Below are 17,222 nucleotides of genomic sequence, written 5' to 3' on the forward strand. Positions count from 1 at the left end.
CATAAAAAGGAAAACAGTTTCAAAAAGAACATTCCTAGGCCAGTGTAAGATGCTGAATCACCAAATAAAAATTAAACACTATTTCTTAAATATCTCTAATTTCAGTAGGATCATATGAGGAAACTCTCTATACTAATATAGATTGGTACTTTCTCTGTAATTTCAGAGTCTCTTAGAGAGTTGTCTCTCCTAATATGTTATGTGATTTTCCCAGAAATGCCTACAACGAGCCTGGTGTCCAGCAGCTATTTGGTTTTATCTAAAGGGTTCTGAGGAGCTCTGCCCTGCCCCAGGACATCATCATAGGTCTGAAGTAAACAACACTCATTTTCTTCTAGAAGCAATGTGGCCCAGTAGAGAAACAACCTCTGGCACATAGCCTGGCTGTGGGACGCTTAGAAGCCCCTCATCTTTCACGGCTCCACGCAACCATGACTTATTGATAAAAATTAATGGAGGGAATCCCTTCAGTAATAGTTGAAGAAAGTGTATGTGTGACTGTTGTTTACATGCCCTCCTTCTAGGACTTCTGGAAATCTCTTATAATACCATGTTGATTTATATTGTTTGTTATATCACTACTTGCATGTACAATTCATGTTTGTTACACCACATCGAGCCTGCACTGATTGTGGGGAGAGTCACCACTAATAGCCTGTGCGTTACTGCTATGTGCTTGCGTAATACCTCCCATGCTGATGGGTTTGTGCATACCTGTTTCTAATAAGAGCTTTCAGCCCAGAAACCCGCTAGTAATCCCAACTTCCCTTTGGTGCTTTTCATCTCCTTTCCTGAGATGCCGGGGAGGGCATGATAATCTCCTTTTTAGTGCTTTCACCTCCCTTCCTGATAAGTCTGGGGGGGAGGGGGAAAGGGTGGTGGCGAGATCACCTCCTTTTGAGGGCTTTCACCATCCTGAGAAGTCAGGGATGGCCTGACCACCTGTGTTCTAAAACAAAAGAAAGCGGGACATGTAGAGGGCTGAAACTATGGAGTTGATGCACAGAAGTCAGGACTGCTGAGCACTTGAGGCTAACTACTGATTGGACAGTATTCTATGGGTATATGTTTGGAAAATGGTCCTTTCCACTATCCATACTGGCTCAATGATTGGTGTATAGAGGATTGTAGGAGGGACTAGGGGGTGGAGTAAAGGTAGCCAGGGACACATTCTCGGCGGTAGATGAGGGGGAAGGTGATTGTGGAGATTCTGCTTCCATCCTGTTCAATCCTGCACCTGAGACCAAGAATTAAGGTTATGGACTTTTGCTTATCCTGACTCCAGCTGATTCTGGGGTGTCCTGGGTGCTAGCGCGATCGTTACAAATAGTTGTTTATACCAATGAAATTAAAGTTTAGAAACTCAGAACTGCATAATATATATATAGTATTATATAGTACTACAAGATATCAGGAGGGTGGTGTCTTGACTTGCAAGTGAACTGAATTTACGTGATATAAAATTATGAAAAGTCATCAACCTCACTTTCTCCTCCAGGATCAGCTGAGTCCAGCAGCAAGACATACATCAAGATGACTGGAGATGATACCTGATAAAGTAGAAAACCTCAGCTTTTTTAAATGAAGGTCTTTCTCAGGTCTCAATTTGTCTAAGGCAATCCATATTCAATGATTTAAGGGTAGGTTAAAAAATGAGGCAAAAGATGATCTAATTTATCAATCTGGGAGGGAAGGATCCTTGGGGTTTCTGATCAGAACAGAAACTATTGTAATTTTAGAAGACCAAACATTACAAGTGGATAATACCAGTGATCTTGGAAATTACCAGGATGAAGTGCAAAAGAGACATCAGCAAATATGAGAGTCAGTGACTACGCTTCAAACAATACAAATGACACCAAAAAGGTGCCACCATTTCATTCAAGTATGTAGGTGTACTCAGAGGCTGTCCCTGAAATAAAGGTTTTAAAATGAAAGCTTAAAATATGAAGAAGCAGAAGACTAAGACAATAAAGAAATTTGTTTTGCATCTAGGATTGTTCAGAACACAATTCTAAAAAAAGTGCCTAATAACAAAGAGTCTACAAATAAAGGTGTGGTTGTGCACAAAGTCTTAGAATGAATGAAATAAAAGATAAAAAGGTTATCATAGATGTAAGGAGAGCTACAAAGAATCTGAAGGCTACTTACTAAACAAAGTACAAAATATTACCTAAGTACAAGACTTCCTAAAAAGTAGATTGGATCAAGAACAAAAGATCCCATGAATCAAAAAAGGAAAATCTTAAGCAAAACAAAAGGAAAAAAAAAAACAAAAGAAAAAAATTTTAAAGAAATAATACAAGAAAATGTAAACTTAATAACAACTAGCAAAACTGAGTATAATCCTACAGAAAAAGATTTAATGAAAGAAACAGAGAACCTCCAATTATTTCTGAAGAAAAGATCAGAATTGCTAGAGAGAATATCTGGAATGAAAACACCCAAATCAAGAAAAATCTAGAAAGGTAAATACACTGAAAGGAACTATATAATGTAGTATTTATATTCTACTAAGAGGAGAAAAAAGAGTTTACCCTTAAAATGTTAATGGTTTCAAAAATCATAGAAATAAGATATAAAGTTTGATATGTTGGGGATGGGGGAAGCAAAAGAATAGAACTTACTATTTCACATAATCAGGGCATACAAAAAATACTTATTAATGTGGAAGGAAGGTGCAGGAAGAAGTCTCATGAACTTTATATTCATCTCAACTAGACATACACAAAGAACGAATTTGATGTAGGAAAAATCATCAAACAACAGGGAAACAGGATAACAGTGAAAGAAGAGTAATTTAAGAGGAAAAATAAAATAAAGAAGGAATTAAGAGTTAAAAAAAATACCTCAAACAGTGGATCATGAAGAGAGCATTAAAGGAAAAGGGAATTAACATGTGATCAGGGACTACATAAAGTACCAAAATGAGGAGCAGAAATGGTAAACTTACTGTTTTTTGAGAACACCTTTTCCCTCTTTTTATACTTAAAGAGAGAAAATAAAAGAGGAAAAGGTAGAAGAGATTAGCCAGAAATGTCAAAATGACAATCACTGAGATGAACCTGAATGGATGAACTTATCCACAAAATGGAAGAAGATATCAGAATAAATCTGAAAGTAGAATGCAACATTTTTGTTTAAACCATAAAACTCACTTGAGAAAAAAAAAAAGATTCAGAAATTTAAAATAAAAAGCTAGAAAAAATCTATTATGTTTGGGCTGAAAAATTTTTTAAGCAGCTATAGCAACCATTATCTCTAATAAGAAAAAGCAAAAACAGACTTGGTTAAATGATTTATAAAATGGAAATCATATTATACTTAAAGGTACAATAACATTAATATGTAATGTGCAGATGGCATACCATCTAAATGCTTAAAGGAATGAGTTACAGGAGAAAAGAGCAAAACAATGAATCTACTTTCAGACCTAGACAAAATGTAAACACATACATATATAAATAAAAGTTGTTCCAAAAGTCTTAATGCAGTTTTAATAGTTAAAAGTTTTAGTAACTTTTAACTATACTAAAACTTTGGGAATATCCTACATAGTTGGAGAAAGATAAAAGAGATAATATTCTAGCAGTGCAGAAGAGTAGAAAAGACCTTCTGCAGAAAGTAGAATTTTGAGCTGAATTTTTCAAGAGGCAGAGATAGAGGATTGAGGGGCACATAGCCAGTAAAAAGGAAGGACTACTGTATAAGGGAACAGCAAAAAGTCAAGTATGGATTGTAAAGTATAAGATAAGAAATTTAGGAAGAGGCAAGGAAGGGCTCTAGATGACAAAGAAAACATTCTGTCTGAACAGTAGAGTTTACTGAGTATTGGGCTGACTTGTCAGATTTGCACTGTAAGAAAGGTACTTTGGCAAATGACTTGTGGATGAATGGGAGGGGAAAGAGATTTGAGGCACAGAGATTATCCAGAACACTAATGCCAGCAATGCAAAGGTGAGATGATGAAAGCCTGTACCAGGATAGTGGCTTTATAAGTGGAGAAAAGGGAATATACATGAGAGATATTGTCAAGTAAACATAAACATTTTCTCAGCTGTGTATGGCACCTTTTTAAAAATGTAATCATGTATTAGAGTATAAAAGCCTCACAAAATATGCAGACAGGCATAAATATTAAATAAAAGTCCTTACTGACCACACTATAATAAAAATAAAAATGCCTCTGAAAAAGGGATAAAAAATTACTTGGGAGACTAAATAAAAATCCTGAAGATTGATGAAAAGAACAAAGCTTGAGAAATAACAGATATTTTCATCAATAAAAATGACTATTCCAATGTGACAATATGCCAAATTGATTGGGTGAAGTCTAAAGAGTCCTTAGAGAAAAATTTGCACAGCTAATCTTTTTCAACTTCAAAGGAAGAGCCAAATCAATGATGCAAGTTTATAGTTTAAAACAACAACAATCTGGAAACTTAAATACTTTAAAAACCAAAACATAAAATAGCAATTATGAAAACCAAACAAAATAGATGAACAATCAATGGGATTAAAAAGATAGAAAAACCAAAATTAAAATTAAATTAATTAATTTAAATTAAATTAAAAAATTAAAAAGAATGCAAACAGTTGAGGAAGAAATAAAATCATCTGATCAATGGTCAGATATGAACAATTTTCAGATGAAGAAATTACAGCCATTTCTAGTAATGTAAAAAATGCTTTAAACCAGTATTAATTAGAGAAATGCAAATTAAAATAACTCTTGAGAAGTACTACCTCACACCTCTCAGATTGGCTAAGATGACAGGAAAAGATAATGATAAATGTTAGAGAGGATGTGGGAAAACTGAAATACTAATACATTGAGTTATGAAATGATCCAACCATTCTGGAAAACAATTTGGAACTATGCCCAAAAGGCTATAAAACTGTGCAAACCTTTTGATTCAGCAGCCTCATTACTGGGTTTGTATCCCAATAACATTAAAAAAAGAAAAAGAAAGAAAGAAAGAAAGAAAGAAAGAAAGAAAGAAAGAAAGAAAGAAAGAAAGAAAGAAAGAGAGAGAGAGAGAGAAGAGAGAGAGAGAGAGAGAGAGAGAGAGAGAGAGAGAGAGAGAAAGAAAGAAAGAAAGAAAGAAAGAAAGAAAGAAAGAAAGAAAGAAAGAAAGAAAGAAAGAAAGAAAGAGGACCCATATATGCAAAAATGTTTGTACTTTTTTTTTCTAGTGGCAAGGAACTGGAAATTGAGTGAATACCCATCAGTTGGGGAATGACTGCATGTTATGGTATATGAAAGTAATGAAATATTATTGTTCTACAAGAAATGATCAGCAGGATCATTTCAGAAAAGCCTAGAAAAATCTATTTGAAGTGATGCTGAGTGAAGTAAGCAGAACCAAGAGAACACTGTACATGGTAACAAGATTATGTGATGATCAACTGTGATGGACTACGCTCTTCTCACCAATGTGGTAATTCAAGGCAATTCCAATAGATTTGGTATGGAAGATGCACATTACATCCTGAGAGAGAACAATGTAGAACAATGTAGACTAGATATGAATCAAGTATATATAAATCAAAACATATTCACCTTTTTGTTTGTTTTCTTTTTACTTTTGGTCTGATGTTTCTTGCAGAACATAACAAACATGGAAATATGTTTAAAAGGAATGTACATGTTTAATTTATGTCAGATTGCTTGCTGTCTCAGGAAGGGGAGGTATAAGAGAGGGAAAGAAAAATTTGGAACACAAAGTTTTACAAAAACGTGTTGAAAACTATTTTACATATATTGGGAAAAATAAAATACTATTGAAAAATTTTTAAATCATCTAAAACTATTTTGTGTAACAATATGCTAATAAATAACTTAAAAGAAAATAAATACTTTCTTATAAAACATCCAGGAAAAAAGAAAAAAATAGGCTAAATAATTATCACAAAGAGAAAATGAACAAGTCATAAATGAATTTCCAAAAGAAAAAACTCAAAAATCAGATTTATCAATAAATTCTATCAAAATTTAAAACAATTACCAAAACATATAAACTGTTTACAATAAAGGGGGCAGAGGGAGAGGAAGAAGGTGGGAGAGAAGGGAGAGGGGTATCCTGACAAACTGTGTATGACATAATCTTATAGGAAAATGAAAAGGAAATGAAGAATATAGGAAAACTATCATAGCAGGGATAGTTAGACCAAACAAAGATTTCTTCAAAGATGGGGGGAAAATTAGTATATTTGTAAATCAAACATACCCATATAACATGTAGTTGTGTGTGTGTGTGTGTGTGTGTGTGTGTGTGTGTGTGTATACAAAAAATGTCAAGAACCCTCCCCACATTCTGATTAACCCAGTTGAAATCTCAATTAAGAGTTCTAAACATGCATGATTAAAGAAGAGAATGTTTGTCATCACATAATACTTCTTTAAGGAAAAGCTGTATTTAACAGGCATAGTTCCAGATTTTACAAGAGCTTCAAGGCGTCTCTAAAGAAAACTCCAAGGATTGAGTGGCCAGTGCTCAAGGGATCTACGTATTCTAATTATAAGTGAGTGCAAAGAGGAATAAAGGTTCTACATTTCACATAGTGCTTTCACATGCATGATTCCATCTGTTCCTCAAAGCATACCTTTGGGATATGAATGTTACTGCTACAAGGAGGTTATAGTAATGAAATTGACAAAAGTCACATCTCTAAGTCATCATCAGAGCCAAGTTTAAAACTCAGTCCTTCTGGCTCCAACACCCCACAAGTTAGTATAGCTAAGACAATTTTAATTTTTAAGTATATGGGTTAAAAACTGAAATAATGCAATTTGATAAAATCAACTTACCAAATATATTAGTGGAATGTCCTTTCATAGCAATGGGTTTGAGTTCATTGTGTCCCCAGCCATATTTCCTATAATTGCTCCAGGCATGTTTCATCATCTGAAGAGAAAAAATTTTTAATTTATCACTCTAGATATCCACAGCATATTTTCTCTAAAAAGTCTGTAACCAAGGATTAATCTCCTTAATTTTTATTTCTAATTTCCTTTTTATTCTATCACAATGTTAATAGTTAAAAGTATGATATTAAAACAAAACTCCCTTGAGCCAAAATTGTTCATCACTGAAAAGAACAATACACAGAATACTACACAATCCATTTTCAAAGTATGCCAATTAAAAGATATACCATCAAACTATAGTTTCACTTATCACACGACTCAGGCTACACATTTCAATATCCAAACTATATAACACTACCACAAATTCATCCTTATAAACTTAGTTATATGATGTTATTTTTTCTACATGAAAATGATAGTATTAATCTACCATAAGGAAAGCAGGCACTGAAAATTATTTGTCCAGTATTTTGTATGGATTTATTTTGCTATCTCCAAATTCACTCTCCTACTTCTGCAGTTTTATTTCATACTGTTTTACTCCATGAATTCTATGCTGCAGTCAAAAAAGACTATTCTGTGACTCCCAAAATGACTCATCCTTTCTCACCTTCAAGCTTCTACACACATGGCTTCCTGGAGTATCCTCCTCCCTCCTTCATTTTGTCTACTCAGTTAACTTCTACCCAATCATTAAAGTTCAACTCAAATTCCAGATTCTATGAACTCTTTCTTAATTCTTTTCCCCCAGAAACAAGCATGCTTCCCATAATATTGCATATTGCAGCATCTATTCTTGTGTCTTTTTCTTTCATTGAACTGAGTTCTAAGAGAATCATAACCTTCTCTTTTCTAAACTTTGTATATCTTCCAAGGCTTACTATAGAGTTCTCCAAAGAATAGGTAAATATTTATGAAGTTGAGCTGGCCATCTTATCCACTTCTACTCTTACCACTATGAACTTCATGCAGATGACCCCTAAAATTTTATCTTTATTCCTAATATGTCTATAAAGATTCAGGCCTCTATTCCCAACTGTTTGCTAGGTATTTCTTTTTGCACTTCGATATTCTATATAGCCCAATAATCTCATCGTATCAGTACTCCCACCCAACAAGCAGACCACAAACCATTCATAACTTCTTAACCTGTGTGACACACTCTTGTCTGTAAAAGGAGAAATACAAATGAATCACACAAAACCTGACACAGAGGCACAATCTATATTGGAAACTTCAATTATCCAATTTCTGTTGAAGAGTCCTCTCTCTTCCAAAAGTAACAGAGCAATAAATAAATTCTTGACTTGCCTTCTAATTTCACTCTATAAAGAGGAAAAGGAATCAGCAAAGCTATTGTTCTATAACTCAGTATGACTTACAAAAATAATTAGCTACAATAAAAATAAAAAGAAACTTGAGATAATATGAACACTAAGTCTTAAAATACACATGAGAGACAGAAAGAAAACTGCACACCTGAAAATCTCAATATTTCAAATTAGATATCAAAAACTTTGAAAAAAGGCAAGTGGCATTTTATGATTTTAAAAGAGCAGTACAGAAACCCTTAAAAATTGGTTGTTCCTTGGAATTTAAAATTTTCTGTCTAAACAATAAAAAAGATTATGATGAAGAACTGAGGATGTTACCCAAAAGATGAGATAGATATACAATTAACAAAATTAGATTCTAAAAGACATAAAAGACAAAAGGAAGAGCAGGTAATCATCGCTTCAAATGAAGACTAGCATTTTTATTATTTACTTATTTTTAACAATCATTTTTTAAAATTTTGAACTTTAAGTTCTCTTCCTCCTTCTGGCTTCTCCCCATCTACTGAGAAGGCAAGCAATATTATCACACATGGTCATAAAAACATATTTCCATTACCAATGTTGCCAGGGTGCAGTCTAGAAAGGTACAAAAGAAAAGAAAATGGAAAAATTCTGCACATACAGATCATTAGTTTTTCTTTATAGAAATGGATAGTCTCAGCATCAGTACTTCAGAACTATCAGATTATTTTTGATCGGAATACTAAGTCTTTCATAGCCAATCTGGACAGACTTTAGTGTATGAAACAGAGAATGTGTAATAAGCCTGGAAAGAGGTTGGAGCCATGTAGTCGAGGACTTAATCCTACACGGAATTTTGATCCAAGACTCAAGGTCAATTTTCTGAACAAAGGATATATGATTAACAAAGTTAGGCCCGTACTTTAAGAATATCAATTTGGCAGCAACAGAGATAATCAAGCTATTGTGGTAATCTAAATGAAGGTGTAGGAAGTGATTAAGACAGGCACCCAGAAGAGTACCCAAAAGGAAAGCATCATAATCAGTGTCAAATGCTGTAAAGTCACTGAGAAACGCAGTACTTCAGAAAAAGTAAACATCAAATTTGACAGTTAAGGGATCCCTTTTGAGGGAGGAAGTAAGAAGCCAACCTGTAAAGAGAGGGCAGGAAGTGGAGGCAAGGAGAACAAAGAGTGATTGTGTGAGGAAAAATTTGCTTATGCTTAAGAAAATGTTTGGATTACTATGAGGTTTTGGGGGTTTTTTTGGTTTTGTTTTGTTTTTGTTTGTTTGTTTTTTAAGGACAGATGAGGTTTGGAGGCATTTTTAGGGCTAGGGAAAAAAATTAATCCTGTGTTTTGCAGCTTGTGCTTTGCACTCCTCTACTAATTACACATTGTCTGTTGAGAGTTGCTCTTTCTCAAGAGTATTCTTATTTTAATTTGGATAAGGGTCACTGCCCCACTCATTTTTGGGGAGGCATTTGGGGTTATGTGATAAGTGTCTCCATACTACTTCCTACACAGGCAGCTCTTGTAAACTTTCTCTCTTCAAGTCTCCCCTATTTCTCTCAACATTGAAGGAATAAATGAAAATCTGAGAAAAAGAAAATAGTTTACAATCTACAATCTAGTTTAAAAAGGGGGGGAGGGGAGGAACTGATGTAGAGGTAGCCAAGAGAAGGGAGGATCTTCAATATATATCCTCCTGGAATAAGAAGAAAATGGGGGAATAATGTAGAGAAATTTAGTTATGTAATAAAAGGAGCTTATTTTTCAGAGGAAATTTGAAACTAATAGCCTCTATTTTCTTAGGCACATTTGTGAAGATTATCTGCTAAGTGGCTGGGCAGAGAGAGTAGAGAAGACTTGAAGAGAGAAAGTTTACAAGAACTGCCAGGGTAGGCAGTCAAAGACTGCTTTGCAGTTAAGGCCTAGCTGAGATGAGCTGGTTCCAAAGTTCAGTGTACCCAGTCAGAACGGAGTAGTTGGAGGGCATGGCACACAGAACGCCAGCATTCAAGTCAAATCAAGTACAAATTCTGCTGCAGCCCTTAGAGCCGTGTGACTGAGATCAGTTACAAGGCCCCGAAGTCACAATCTGCTCATGGGTGGACATGGAAATAATAATTATCCCTTACATTGTATCAAAAATGTAAAGTGCTTTGCAAGCCTTAAAGTGCTATATACATGTTCCTGTTATTAGAATTCAGGCAGCTAGATGGGCGCAGTAATAAAGAGTACTGGGCTGGAAATCAGGATGACTCATCTTCCTGAGTTCAAATCTGGTCTCAGACATTTAGTTGCAAATCATGTAACCCCAAATGCCTCCCAAAAAATAAGCGGGGCAGTGACTCTTACCCAAATTAAAATCAGAGACTCTTGAGAAAGAGAAACTCTCAAAAGACAAGGTGCAGTCAATGGAGGAGTGCAAAGCACAAGCTGCAAAACATAGGATTATATAAATGCTAACATGAAAAGCCCACCCCCTTTCTGACCTCTTCTGCCATTGGCCAGGGAGTCCAGGCTTACATTCAATCTATCCAGAAATGAAAAATCTACTCAGAGATGAAGAATGCTAGCCAGTGATACACTCTACCATATTAGAAACTTAATGGAGAACTTGTGGAGAAAAGGGCAGGGGGAACAGGAGGGAAATGTATGTTTACATAAAATAAAGAAACACCTGTGCCTTTTGGCCAAAGCACAACTTGTAATTGCAATGCTAAGTTATAATTAGGGTATAGGTCAAGGCCACATTCTTATGAAAAGTTTATCCCATTCAAAAAGAAAAATAGGGAGGCAGTGATATAAAAATTATTAAAAAATGAGCTTGTTCTAAACAATTCCTGGTAAAATTGTGTAAAGTATGACTAAAGATACATATATACACACATATATCTTTATAATAAACACTATAAATAGAAAACATTATTTAATGGATCAACACAGCTTCATCAAAAAGTCATGTCAATGATGCTGAGTGAAACAAGCAGAACTAGTAATACATTGTACATAATAATAGCAAGAATGTGTGATGATCAACTATGAAAGCCTTAGTTCTACACAGCAGCTCAGTGGTCTGAAACAATCCCAACAGACTTTGGACAGAAAATGCCATCTGTATCCAGAAAAAGATCTAGGGAGACTGAATGTAAATCAATACATGCTATGTTCACTTCTTTTTTCTTTGTTTAATCTCTCCCATGGTTTTTCCCCTTTGCTCTGATTTTTCTCTCCCAACATGATTCATAAAGCAGTGTGCATTAAAAATAAATAAACTTAATACAATTTTAAAAAATAGTCATGTCAAGTCAACCTCATTTTTTTATTTTTACACTTACAAGATTTATAGACCATAAAATAAATACCACTGATTCAGCATGCCTATAAAGTATTTCAGCAAAAATACTCTAGGGATCTGTCCTTGGCCCTGAACTAGTGAATAAAGGTATAGATAGCATATTTATAAAATTTGCAGCTGACACAAAGCTAGAAGGATGGCTAACAAGTTGGATGACTGTCGAGATCCAAAGATAAAGCAACAGGCCAAATCAAATAATAAAATATTCTGTAAACATAAAAATACTACTTCACCACCACTTATAGGACCCATAAAAAGATAAATGTCTTCACAGGGGGCAGAACTGACAACAAAAAAGATGACTGACACAAATTCAGGGCTGAATTAACATGAAATAATGAAAGAGAAATGAATGCTAAATTTTAAACTTGACTTCACAGATACAAAATGGCTGGGGGAAAAGGGAGAGGCAGGGAAGCCAGAGCTAAGAGGACCAAAGTTAGCCAACAGTTTATACGGGAAAGTTCTTTACATTTAGAGGACAGTTAGTTCAACATGAATTAACAGTGATTTAGTAGCCCAAAACATTAATACAACCGAGGCTGCATTCAGAGAGGAACTTCTTTTAAGAGAATTAAGGGAATGATCATTCTGCACTTGTCCTTGTCAAATCATATCTGCAATTTTGTATTCCCTTCTCCCTAAAGATTGGCACAGAGCCTGGCTCTTGGAAACTGCTTAATAAATATTTCTGAATTGATTGATTCAGGGCACCAAATTTTAGGAAGGACACCAAAAAGCTGGAGAGTGATTAGAAAGGTTGAAGGGTCTTAAGCCCACACTATATGAAAATTGGCTGAAGAAATGAGAATGCTTAGGTGACATATACTTGAACTATCTTATCTCTTCTCTGTAGTCCCTATGATACTAGAATTATTCAAATGAAAAACATTATTAAGTTCTATACATTCACCCTAATAAAAGTTCTATTTAAATCTTTCAGTCTAATGACCAGCAGGATGAATACAGACAGGCTTGGCGAGACTTACATGAACTGATGCTAAGTGAAATGAGCAGAACCAGGAGTTCATTATACACTTCGACAACGATATTGTAAGAGGACATGTTCTGATGGAAGTGGATTTCTTTGACAAAGAGACCTAACTGAGGTTCAATTGATAAATGATGGACAGAAGCAGCTACACCCAAAGAAAGAACACTGGGAAACGAATGCGAAGCATCTGCATTTTTGTTTTTCTACCCGGGTTATTTTTATCTTCTGAATCCAATTCTCCCTGCTCAACAAGAGAACTGTTCAGTTCTGCAAACATATATTGTATCTAGGATATACTGCAACATATCTAACATATATAAGACTGCTTGCCATCTAGGGGAGGGGGTGGAGGGAGGGAGGGGAAAAAATCGGAACAGAAACGAGTGCAAGGGATAATGTTGTAAAAAAAATTACCCTGACATGGATTCTGTCAATATAAAGTAATTATTAAATAAAATAAAATAAAATATTTCAATAAATAAATAAATCTTTCATTCTTACCTGACATTTCATTGGTTTTTGCTGATTTTGTAAAATAAGTCTTGATTAGTATAATTAATGTAATCCACTTAGCTTATATTGAATTTTACCCTTAAGACTATTACTAACTTAATCAAATATGATAAATCCACTTTTTTATATTCTGGTATATAAAATTAGAAATTATTTCCACTCTGATATAAACAACTGTCAAATCATCCAACATAACATTTGCACCCCCCAAAAAAATCTGCCTAAATTTCAGTTTTACATAATTATCAAGTTAGCTGTCACAGATTTAAGATTATGACAATAATCTTTGTCTTTTGCAAACCTCATCCTTTTGTTATCTCTACACCCTTGAACAATATCACATACCCTCTTTTCCTTGATCCATTCTTCTCTCTAGGTTTCCATAGTACTATTTTCTCTGAATGTAATAAACTGAGCGAAAACTTCTCATATAAGAATATGGCTTCAATGGCATCCCTTTTTGTAGTGACAAGAAACTGGAAACTAAATGGATGCCCATTAACTGGAGAATGGCTGAATAAATTGTTGTATATGAATATTATGGAATATTATTACTCTGTAAGAAATGACCAGCAGGATGATTTCAGAGAGGCTTGGAGAGACTTATATGAACTGATGCTAAGTGAAATGAGCAGAACCAGGAGATTATTATGGCAACAAAACTATATGATGATCAGTTCTGATGGAAATGGCTCTCTTCAACAATGAGATAATTCAAACCAGTTCCAACTGTTCAGTGATGAAGAGATCATCTACACTCAGAGAGAAAACTGTGGGAACTGAGTGTGGACCACAACATAGCATTCTTTCTCTGTTGTTGTTTGCTTGCATTTTGTTTTCTTTCTCAGTTTTTTTCTTCCTTTTTGATCTGATTTTTCTTCTTTAGCAAGATAACTTTAAAACTATGTATACATATATTGTATTTACCATGTATTGGACCACCTGCCAGCTAAAGGAGGAGATGAGGGGAAGGAGGAGAAAATTTGGAACAAAATGTTTTGCAAAGATTGATGTTGAAAAATTACCCATGCATGTTTTGTAAATAAAAAGCTTTAATAAAAAAAATAATATAATAACGTATGCTTTGATCTGAAAGAAAAGGAAAAAAAAAAAAAGAATATGGCTTCAAGCTTTATAACTTGAAACTTTGAAATAACAAGTTGTACTACAGTCCAAAGCCACAGATGTCTTATCTTGAATGTCACTGGCTAGTATTTTTTGTCTCTGGGCGAATTAGAAAAAAGCAAAGTGGCAGGGAACTCCAGTGTTCGGGGAAGAAGAAAGCCACAAAGGAGGGAGGAGAGAGGGAAGGAAAGAGAAAAATACAGAATGAATAAAAATGAATCTATTTCTAAAATAAAAGGCTAGTGACAGGAAATGTTAACCCTTGCCATTTCAGGATTCTTGGGAAGCACCCCCTTATTTAAGCTGTGCCATACATAATCTGTTTCCCTTTGACTTTGATCCATTTATCCCAACTGTGTCATCTGAAGCCAAATAGTATGACTAAACCTATTTCCTTATAACAAACTTTCAAACACTGGAAAACAAAAAAACATTTTTTCCCCAGGTCTTCCCTTCACCAAGCTAAATTATTAAATTTTGTTCAAAAAAATCCCTTACTGTCTCAGTTACTTTTCTCTAACCACTCTGAAGTTCATCAACATGCCTCCTAAAAAAAAAAAATGACAACCTGAAGTAAACACAATACTCCATAGCAACTACAACATCACCTGAACATTGCATGGATTTTTGTTTTGGTTCTTTTAAAATACACAAAATTCATTACTAAATAAACTATTTAAACCCCTAGACCTTTTACATTTCATTTTTAAAAATTCATTATTCAAGCGTATAATGACTTCTTAGAGTTCAATTCTGTCATTAACATATGAGAAATTCCTCTTGGCTTCATTTTAGCTCCAAATCTGAGGGGCATGACTTCAAAGGCTTCATCCAAATTATCAATTAAAAAATATATATATCAACTATATAGTAGCTATGTGAACACTCCTTCAAAACTAATACCTAGCAAAGAAATTCACAAAAACAGATTTGTCAATGAATTTTGCTGGAAATTATGACAGAACATCAACAATGTGTCTAGCTAATTCAGAATCAAAAACTTTGGGACTTGGCAGGAAGATATATAATACAGAGTTCAGTCATCCAATAGCCCTAAAATATCAATACTAAAAGAAGACAGACTTTGCATCACTTTGTCCAAATTCTTCAACTTAGAAATGAGGAAACCAAAACCTACACAGATAAATGATTAATCTAAGATCATACAGCTTTCTAATGGCCTAATAACTGGCAACAACTGGAACCTCTTAACTCCCAGGCCAGCACTTTTTTCCCCCAAATTACCATTCTAACTTTTATTCTCCACAGACTGAATAAATAAATAAGTCTCTAAAATAGGACAAAAAATACACAGAAGACTGTGTGCAAAGAATAGTAGATAATACACAAATTAAGCTTTGATCTGTGTAGAGTTAATAATATCATAGGATTTAGAGTTAGAAGAGATGTTTGGGAATCTTCTGTAGAGATTTATGGGAAAAGAAAATAAAATTCACATAAGCAGTTATTTTCCCAGTATCCCAAAGGCTGTAAGTAACAGAGTTGGCATTTTTAGGTGGGTCTTGACTTCAAGTATGTGATGTTTCCCCCAAGAGAGAGTAAATTCTTTTTATTTTTTTAAATAATTATAACTTTTTATTGACAGAGCCCATGCCTGGGTAGTTTTTTACAACATTATCCCTTGTAGTACTCACTTCTGTTCCGACTTTTCCCCTCCCTCCCCCACCTTCTCCCCCAGATGGCAAGCAGTCCTATACATGTTAAATAGGTCACAGTATATCCTAGATACAATATATGTCTGCAGAACCGAACAATTCTCTTGCTGCATAGGAAGAATTGGATTCAGAAGGTAAAAATATCCCGGGAAGAAAAACAAAAATGCAAAGAGTTTACATTCATTTCCCACTGTTCTTTCTTTGGGTGTAGCTGCTTCTGTCCATCATTGAGCAATTGAAACTGAGTTAGAGCTTCTCTTTGTCGAAGAAATCCACTTCCATCAGAATACATCCTCATACAGTATCGTTGTTGACGTATATAATGATGAGAGGGTAAATTATTTGATGATAGTGTTCATTCTTATTTTTATATTTCTAGCATACAACACAATACTTGATACATAGTAGATGCTTACTGACTGGCTGGGTCAGGTCTTCCTGACTCTAAAGACATCAATCTACTGCACCACTGAGCTATATATTTAATTAATATGAGTTAAGCATTTACCATAGGCAAGTTATCCCAGGAAGGATAGGAAACTCACAACCTGAAGTTATAATGACAAAGCTAAACAATTTCAATGAAAGGGAAAGCAGGAAAGTATCTAAAGAGGCCAATGTAGAAAGAAAGATGATTAATTCACACTTTTAAACCAACTTAACAATTTTACATGACAAGTATAGAAGACTGAAGCAAGAACAGGTAGCTGCCAATCAAACAAGCAAGCACTTTGTTAAGCAACCACTATGTCACAGAACATAGGCCAGACACTAAAGAAACAAAGACATATAATCTGTGTCAAGGTGGCATTCCATAGAGGGAAGCAATATATCTAAATACTATCTACTAAATAAATACAAAGTAATTAGGAAATAATTAGGAGGTAATTAGGAAAGAAGATTAATAGTCCATCATGCACCAAGGATAGGAACAAGATCAGACTGGACCACATTTAGGATATGTTTTTGAAATGGTGAATACAAAAGTACAGCACAACTCTTAATATGGAAGATTTAAAGACCTTGGACTTGTTTTATTTTATTTTTTAACTATAATGAAAAAGATATAACAACTAAAGGAATAAATTGCTCAATTTTAAGTGAGTGGATGAAAATGAAGACTAAAAGAAACTGTGTTCAACTCTAATCCTGTGGGTGTTCCCTACACTGAAGACAAAGTCACTAGTCTTAAAAAGGACAGAAGACCAACTAATAGGGCTCTGATATACAAAACATAGGGAGAAAGAAAAAGAAAAAGAAAACATTTTTCTGACTGAATGAGTAATAGCATTCTTTAGATCAGAAGTTCTCAAAATGTGGTCCTTGGACTCTTGGGGGTCAGTCACCTAATTTCATAGTAATATTAAGACATTATTCACCTA

The 17,222-nt window shown here is 34.4% G+C and overlaps 1 protein-coding gene across 1 annotated transcript in view; it reads right to left on the bottom strand.

Moving 5' to 3' along the window:
- Window positions 1-17,222, bottom strand: part of MAN1A2 (mannosidase alpha class 1A member 2) — a 232,307-nt gene that overhangs the window by 140,973 nt on the left and 74,112 nt on the right. Inside the window, exon 3 of the mRNA XM_051992905.1 lies at window positions 6,812-6,908. Within this exon, the coding sequence (XP_051848865.1) occupies window positions 6,812-6,908 (97 nt within the window). The remainder of the gene's footprint in view (window positions 1-6,811; window positions 6,909-17,222) is intronic.

Source organism: Antechinus flavipes, chromosome 4 (genome assembly GCF_016432865.1).
Source record: "Antechinus flavipes isolate AdamAnt ecotype Samford, QLD, Australia chromosome 4, AdamAnt_v2, whole genome shotgun sequence".
Taxonomy (NCBI): domain Eukaryota; kingdom Metazoa; phylum Chordata; class Mammalia; order Dasyuromorphia; family Dasyuridae; genus Antechinus; species Antechinus flavipes.